This window comes from Ipomoea nil, unplaced genomic scaffold, assembly GCF_001879475.1.
Source record: "Ipomoea nil cultivar Tokyo-kokei standard unplaced genomic scaffold, Asagao_1.1 scaffold3169, whole genome shotgun sequence".
In the NCBI taxonomy this organism is placed as follows: domain Eukaryota; kingdom Viridiplantae; phylum Streptophyta; class Magnoliopsida; order Solanales; family Convolvulaceae; genus Ipomoea; species Ipomoea nil.
In genome coordinates, this window is record NW_017619597.1 from 1344023 (window position 1) to 1353040 (window position 9018).

At 31.3% G+C, this 9018-nt stretch overlaps 1 protein-coding gene across 3 annotated transcripts; it reads right to left on the minus strand.

The window, feature by feature from the left end:
• Positions 1-2884: 2884 nt before the first annotated feature.
• Positions 2885-4475, minus strand: LOC109167742 (HMG1/2-like protein). 3 transcript variants are annotated; one of them, XM_019316867.1, is made up of 8 exons: positions 4338-4472; positions 4195-4242; positions 3964-4065; positions 3810-3867; positions 3644-3688; positions 3476-3556; positions 3294-3380; positions 2885-3197 (listed from the first exon to the last, which is right to left on the minus strand). In XM_019316867.1, exons 2-8 carry the CDS (start codon positions 4230-4232, stop codon positions 3168-3170), a joined length of 441 nt encoding a protein of 146 aa, XP_019172412.1. In that variant the 5' UTR covers positions 4233-4242; positions 4338-4472; the 3' UTR covers positions 2885-3167. The 3 variants fall into 3 exon arrangements, with proteins under 3 accessions (XP_019172412.1, XP_019172413.1, XP_019172411.1); XM_019316868.1 differs by having other exon boundaries at positions 3309-3380; positions 4195-4475; XM_019316866.1 differs by having other exon boundaries at positions 4195-4473.
• Between the last annotated feature and the right edge of the window lie 4543 nt (positions 4476-9018).

Genomic DNA, 9018 nt, shown 5'->3' on the forward strand with positions numbered 1-9018 from the left:
TGTGAAAATGTTATTTAATTTTATTTTATATACATTATAGTTTCATTAAAACACAACTACATTATTATTTCGATATAACTACAGTTTCATTGCACAATATACACTCAATATGTGAAATGTTATTCAGTTTCATTTTATATATACTGTAGTTTCATTTCAATTTAATTACAGTTTCATTTGATAATATAAAAATAATACGTAAGGCAGTGTCAGTTTAGATACATTATAGTTTCAGTTGGTAATTAATACACCAAACATGTGCGTTCCGTTAACTATAACAGCGCGCCGTTTCTATACTTAAAGAAACGGCACCGTTTTTGGACCGCGTTCCAGAGTATAATTGGTGTTACTTGTTAGCGTCAATCAATACATTAAGTTCAAGGCAAATTATTGTATGGACCATGGTCCATATAATGTTACATGAACCATAACAAAAAGTACATTTTTAATATTTAATATACTAAATGTACATTATTTTTGTACTGAATGTACATTATACAATATAATGTACACTCAGTATAAAAATAATGTACATCCCCTGAATATAATGTACATTATTTTTGTATTGAATGTACATTATTTTACAATATATCAAATATGGCTCACACAACTTGGTCGACACAATAATGATTGTAATTTCAATTCCAACTTCCCTGTTCCCACTTTCTATATCCATTCTTCCACTCCTATATTTAAACGATATTTTTCACTACTAAAAGCTCTCTAATATTCACTTCTTCCCATAGCATTAGATTTTAAAACAAACAAGCTTCTAGCTCAATTGATCGCATGGGTGAAATGTGTCACAAGAGACTAAGGATCGAATCTCACTAACGATTCAAAATGAGGGGAGTTCTTTGTACGCAGGGAGCAAAAGTCTAGCTTCTGTTGGTCAATTGAGAAAAAATTCTTATTTTCATTGTAGGCCCGATCCTACTAGAGTTAAGAACATTTACTTCCATTTTTTGTTTTTTTTTCTTCCTCAAACTTTTTATTAACTCTAGTAGGATCGGGCCTACAATGAAAATAAAATTTTTTTCTCAATTGACCAACAGAAGCTGTAGTTAAAACACAACTACATTTTGTTTGAGTACTTCTAACAATGTTAGAATGTTGTATTTGTGCATAACTACTTTCTCAACCTACTAGGTAGGTAGTCCACCTCTAATAAGATTTGAAGACACAACCTCCCACACAAGATAGCAACTTAGTACCAGTGAACCACAAGATCCTTGGTATGTACCTAACTCATTTAAATATTTACAATGATTAAAACATTAATTTTCATCTATTGTGGTGAATATTTCCAACGTGTGGTGATTGAATATTCATCTATTACTAAACAAAAGTTTTCCCTTTTAGTTTACGTATAAAAACAAATTGCAACTGCAAATAATATTTTTGATAGAGAGGATCTGTTTATGTCTCAACGTTTTGTTTTACTCGCCAATTTATAAATTCAAAAAATGAAACACATACACACAGACAAATAGACAATCCGTAGTTAAACGTAACCACCAAGGCAAGGACAATAATAAGGTATTATTATGAAATTATTATTATAAACTTTTCGACAGACATTAAAGAATTGATCTTTGGGCCAGTTTGGGGTTTACTATTTTTACTTTCAGAAAGATCCAATCTCACGTGCAGCAATCGTTATATCGTAGATCGCGGTGCATGTTTGCACCGCGGTTAAAAACGACGCAGTTTCTTTAAGTAAAGAAACGGTCAGTCGTTATTGTTAACGGAGTCCGTATGTTTTGTGTACTAAACACAACTGACACTACAGTATAGTTAAACTGACACTGCTCCACGACAAATAAAACTGTAGTTATATCAAAATGATACTGTAGTTGTGGTGAAATGAAACTGTAGTGTATATAAAATGAAACTAAATAACATTTCACATATTTCAGTGTATATTGTACAATGAAGCTGTAATTATATCAAAATGATCATATGTAATTGTGTTTTAATAAAATTATAGTGTATATAAAATAAAATTAAATAACATTTTAAAATATATGAATCTACAAATATCGAATGAAACTATCGAAATGAAACTGTAGTTGTGTTGAACTGAAACTGCAGTGTATACAAAATGAACTGAATAACAAAATTACTTTTTGCGGAAGGGTGCAGAACGGCGAAAAACGAATGTTGTTTCTTTTCATTTAACAATTTAACAAAATGACATCGTCTTCATCTTGATGTGCGGTGCATAGGATCAATTATACACTGCGATGCACAATATAATTTGTCCACATGCAATGACTCCTTAAACGCACAACACCCAATTAATCACGAAGATAAAATTTGAAAACAATAATCCAAAATCAAGTCTCACCAGTAACAACAATGTGAAATAATCTCTATGTTCAATTAAATTATTATGATTTATATCCTGTCCAGATACCCATTCTTGAAACTCCTAATCCAGTTGTGGCATCCGATCCGGGTTTGTACCTTATCGGACCAGGACATAAAAGCTTTTGAGGTCGAAAACTCAACCTTTTAGTAACAACCATTATCTCATGTATCTAAAAAGAATACCTTATTCCTTTCAACCACCAAAAAAAAAAAAAAAAAGAACACCCTTTTGTTAAGTCTGAGTAAGACTACGTAAACTCACTTCAAACTTGTTTGACCGAAGTGTAAACACCCACTTGCATGATGACGAGAGGAAACATCCCCCTATCCAATCATACAAAATACGTATCTATTCTAATCATATAATCCAATCATTCATATACAGAAACGCCTCTCCCCATGTTTCTCATCTCCTCCCAAAACAAACAAACCCATATGCAGTTGACTAAACGGGCCAATCCGAGGAATAAAAATACACCGACGGCCGGGAAAACTGTCAGATCAGGGATTCAAAAAAAGACAAAATCCTAGCTAAGAAATTATCATTAACCATAATGGATTGAAGAAACGTAATCATCATCATAATAATAAAGTACACAGAGCAGTGGATTTCTCCCAACAGCTCTAACTTGTCTAAGAAGTAAATCTTTCCCCTTCCCATCTAACCCTCCTTCCGAAAAAAACATAAAACAAAAGAAAGCAAAACAGGAAAGAGAAACTGCTATAAACTAATGGAAAGGTCATCATCACATATTTCTTCAGATCCCCCTACACAAAGCTGACACATATTTCCTTTACTCATCATCATCGTCATCATCATCATCCTGTTCATAAACAAATCACAGGGTTTGTGATTAATCACAAATGCATTAATTAAAACTTTTAATTAAAAATAAATTAAGCAGATCAAAGCAACAAACCTCTGCACTCCCGTCCTCATCCTCCTCATCGTCGTTCACCTCTGACCTTGACTTGTCAGATTCCTCCTCATCGGCAGCTTCCCCGGCCTATGCTCCCAAAAATGAATATTTTTTTATTAATTAATTATTCAAACATTCAAAAACTTTTAACAGAAGAAAGCGTGAATGGAAACAAAAAGTACCTGTTTTCTATTGTAGGCCTGCATGCTCTTTTCGTATTCCTGCTTCCTTTTCTCAGCCTTGGCTATGAAAGGAGCTTTCTCCTGAATTTAATCCAAATAATACATATTAGAATCGAATCAGAATTTTGTTTAGAAAATATCCAATTGAATAATAAACAATATACTTACAGCATCAGTGAGCTGTTTCCATTTGTCTCCTCCAGCTTTACCGACCTAGAGAATTTCAATATATTCAAACAAATACGAAAGTCAAAACGAATAATCTCGAAACATTCAACACAGTTTTAACGGAGATTTTGGATCTGAAATTTTTAAAAAAAAAAAAAAAACTCACGGCTGCAACGGACTTGTTGTTTGGATGCTTTTCCTTGTACGTCTTGCGGAAGTCCTCCCTAAATCGAATCAAAAAATTGATACAATTATATGGCGAGAAATTGAAAATATGCTTTTATCGATCCGTAGCAGACGAGAATCTAATGTATGCGTACATGAACACGAAGAAAGCACTCGGAGGCCTCTTCGGCTTGTTTGGATCCTTGACAGCTTTCTTCGCTTTCTTAGTCTCACCGCCTCTCTTTTTCACGGCAAGCCTATATAAATTAACCAAAAAAAAAAAACAATTGAAAACAAATTCCCCCGAGATGATCAACGCAAACGCAGAAATCACACAAAAATGATAGATCCAAACGAATATAAAACGAATTCCGATGAAAACTCACTTGTTATCAGCTTTGGCCTTGGATTTACCTCCCTTCATGGCGAAACCTGTGAAGAAACGACGAAAACCGGTGAGAATCGGTGGGGGAGTGACGGAAATCGGTAAGACTCGGGCGAGTCAGCGCCGCAGGGGTAGCGAGTTTACCTCTAGGGTTGAGAGAGAGAGAGAGAAAGACAATAACACGAAGGGATGGATATGCTTTGGCTTGTGTGTTTGTGAGAAAGGGAGGGGGGCGAGAGATAAGAAGGGGCGCTCCAGAGGACTGGAAAAGAAAAAATTTTATTGTTCAGTCACAGAATGGAATTTCAAGTCCGGGCTTTGGGCGGGATTTCAAAAATCTTTTGCCACGTCAGCCATCCGTGTGCTCTCTCCCCATTGGCTGGGAGACGGATAAGATTTTCCATTTCGGCCCTCTTTGGCTTTGTGTTTTCTCTGTGTTTCTTCGCGGAAAGATACGGGCCCTTGGATGGGATGCTGCCGAGGCAGCGGGGACGCGTGTCGACATCTCCGCAACTGGGACTTGTATGTAAATTTGCTCGCACGTGTTCCGCTTTAGGACTGTAATGACAATGCTAACCCTGGTGTTATGACGGTTCAGTAAGGGGCCGTGTAATCTAATAAAGAAATATCGAAGAAAATGGCGTGATTGGTACGCGGATCGTGAGATGTAGGGCCAATTTTGTAAATTCACTAATACTATTGTACGCATGTTCCTTTTTTGTGGTATAATATAATACTATGCTACTGTCGCCTCTGTTTAAGTTCATTTTCAAGCCTTGGATTGAGTTACAATGTAAATGCATAAGTAATAATAAGATTATAGTTAATATAATTTTAGCTTAATATATATAATATATATTTCTTAATTAAATACAATATTATATATAATTTCATTTTATAATTATCATTATTTTTATTACAATAATACAAAATTACAAATTTTAATACCATAAATTTACATTCACCTACTTTATCCGTTACGATATTACCTATATGACTATATATACTTATGGTCACTTACCAATCTGCATTATTACTTACATACCACTAGTTACCTAACAATTTAAGTATTACTACTATAATCATCTATTATTATCATCATTTTTTTGTTATATATATGTCACTAATAAACCTACTTACTCCACTACAACAAAACATGGATTTTATTTTGATTTTTAAATTTCCTATCTAACCATATAACTTTTTCTCAAAAGTATAAACAATGATTTTACGTGAAAATTATCATTGATAAAAAAATATATATATATTATTTTCGATAATATTTTATAGATTGAACCACCATTGAAGCTCAATTATTATTTTAAAATAACAACTTTAGATAGTTATTTTTTTTTATAAAATCATTGTCAAAATGTAAGTTAACTAAAAAACAATTTAAAACAAAAATTACAATGATAGTTGTTTCAACATTGTAAGATGGATATTATTTTTGTTGTTGTTGTTTGCTGTTTTATGATGGCGGTTTCTTCAAAATGATGTAATCCTCTTCATTATCATTTATCCTCGTCGCTATTAACCTTCATCCTATTAAGTTTCTTTTTTTTTTTTATTCTTTTAAAAGAAAAAAAACAACTTTTATTAATAAAGATACGCAATACAATCAGGAATAGAAGATAACCAAACAATAGAACCAGCTTGAGAACAAGTTGCCGTTACTAAAGCGTGTGCAAACTTATTCACTGATCAAGGATTAAACTGACAAGACACATCTTCAAAGTGCCGTTTGAAATATCGGCACTCATTAATCACACGACCTGCATAAGAATGATCCAGTATTGTGCCATTTATCATAGTATAAATCGTCAACACAATCTGAAAAAATCGAGATCCTCAATAAACCTCGATCCTTAATCCAAGATAAAGTTTCTTTAATCGCAAGTGCCTCAGTATCATTAAAAATAAGCTTGAACTTACAACCTTCCAAATGAAAGTTCAACCCCGGTACCATTAGACCACACAGTCCTGGTATATCATATTATTCTTAAATATTGTGAATGTTTACAAATTATAGATGTAAATGTACTTAAATAAGTGGTGATATGAGCTCATATTGCATTTTTTTTAAAGTACATTTACCTCTATCTATCTATACACCATTACAACCATTTTCATCATCATTATTACTTATACAGTTATACTCACTTCTGTGTATGTATGTATATATATTATTGTTATTGTTATTGCGGAGTATTATTTAATTTACCTACTTTTACCCACAATTTATTTATCTGTTGTACAATTACTAGTTACCACCAGTACGTAGTACAAAAATGGCTGCGATTTTCTTATTAATTATTTACAATTTTGCTACCATACATTTTCTTTTAACCAAACGTGACCTTAAAAAAAAAAAAAAAAAAAAAAAAAAAAAAAAAAAAAGAAAAAAAAAGAAAGATTGCGAAAAGTCTAATTTATATGCTCTTTTTTTTTTACTAATGCACTATCATTACTTAATATATTATTCACTTACTATTCACATTTGTATGATGATGAAAATAAATACATTTTAAATAAATTCATATTTATTTTATAAAATGAGAAATAATTAAACTTGGATAAATTTTTAAATATTTTATTACAAATAAAAAACTTATAAAGTTAAAGACTGAAAATTAAAAAAAAAAAGTTATTATTAAATATATATACATTGTACATTTAATCTGGCCTTAGTGAATTGTTAAAATATCCTCATATGGTTATGGCACATTCACATTCGCAAATTATGTTGTGGACCGAGTCTAAAACAGTGCCGTTTTGCTTCAAAACGTTGTCGTCTGAATTTTTAAAAAAAAAAAAAATTGTTTCATTTTCTTGTAATTGTTTGTCTTTAGAATTCGTTTCTCTATACTCGCATTTTTTTTGAATTCTATATTCACAATTTTAGAACTAAATATTCACAATTTTAGAACTAAATATTCACAATTTTATATCTCAATATATAAAATTGCATAACTCGTTATTCACAATTGCAAAATTTTATATTCACAATTTTTTAACTCGATATTCACAATTTTAGAACTTAATATTCACAATTTTAGATCTCAATATATAAAATTGCATAACTCAATATTCATAATTGCAGAATTTTATATTCACAATTTTTTAACTCTATATTCATAATTATATCAACAGTATAACACAATTTTTGAATATATATTCACAATTTTTGAACTTTATATTAAAAAAAAAAATCATTAACTGATGAAACAGTGATAGAAGGTGCGGCCGCATTTAAGCAGAAATGTATATATATATATATATATATATATATATATATATATATATAATTCAGTATATGACTTTTTCAATTATATGATTGCATTGAATATATATACATACATCGTGCCCAACTAAATACTTCAATTCACACATCAAATCATTTCATAATTATGGCCCAAAGTTGTTTTGCCAAAACCACAATAACAAACGTCAAGCTAAAAATTATTCCAAAGATATTACGCGGATATTAAGATTTTAAAGATAAAATTTAAGAAAAATTGTAATTTATGTCCCTTCATAATATGTCAATTATCAATGTCACTCTTGAATTATCAATTGTGTAAATGTTACCCTCCAATTTTTAAAACGGTACATATATCACTAACTTTAAATTTTACTATAAACAAGTAAATAATAATAATAATAATAATAATAATAATAATAACAATAATGTGCATTTCAACATATCCTCGTGTGAATATGCATAATTATCCAAACATACATCAAAGAAGATAGAGGAGAAAAGAATAAGATCATAACCCTTGAAATATCAGTCAATTTTCATTAATAACTTCTCTCTGTATATGTGTACAAAGGGATAACATACATTAGCTGCATAATAATAGGAGCAGTGGGATAATGGTCATCAGGACGGAGCCAAGATTTAAATACAAAATATCAAATACAAATACGATTGTTAAAATACAAAATACATTATAAATTACAAAATAAAGTTTATGATGAACTACGGGATAATACTCCTTTATGCTCTCTCACATTTTGAAATCGCTGTAGAATTGCTTCATTTGAAACTTGATCAAAAATTTCTTTTTCAACATACGGCACTAAGCAATCATGTAATAAATAAATCATCACCCGTCCGGTTGCGTATAGATGTCTTGATTAACTTCATAGCAGAAAATGCTCTTTCCACACTAGCAGTTGCAACCGGTACGATCAAAGACAACTTTAGAAAAAAATACACCAACTTATAGTCCAAATGTCTTATAGTTTCCACCATTTTTTGAGCTAATTCATCAATACCATCCAATTTAGAGAAAGCAAGATCAGAACTTACATCAATAAAATAAGTCTGTAGTTGGTTGGTTATCTAGTAGCTCAAGTTCAATAACAGAAAAATCATTTGGATAGAACTGTGCCAATCGAATTAACTTATCCTTATCAAACATAGCAAATGAATTCATTGGATCAAAACACGCCACGCATAAGAGCAACTCTGTATTCTTCTCATTGAAACAATTGTTTAGCTCTTGGAATTGTAGATCTAAGACCACATAAAACCTTTCAACACGGTACCTATGAAGATGAGTCATTTCTTCAACATTACGACGAGATCTTCCTGGAACTATATAAACTTCATTCATATTAGGTATATATGGGAATTGCATGCTTGTTGCAAAATAGTGAAACTTCTAGTAAAAGAGCTTCCCACCCATCATCTCTCACCATTTGCAATCTTTGTTTTGAGATATCAACTAGTCTAATGGCATTTACAATGTTTTGATCTTTCTTCTGTAATGCTTGTGACAAGTCATTGGTAATTGCCAAAGCATCCTTCATTAAG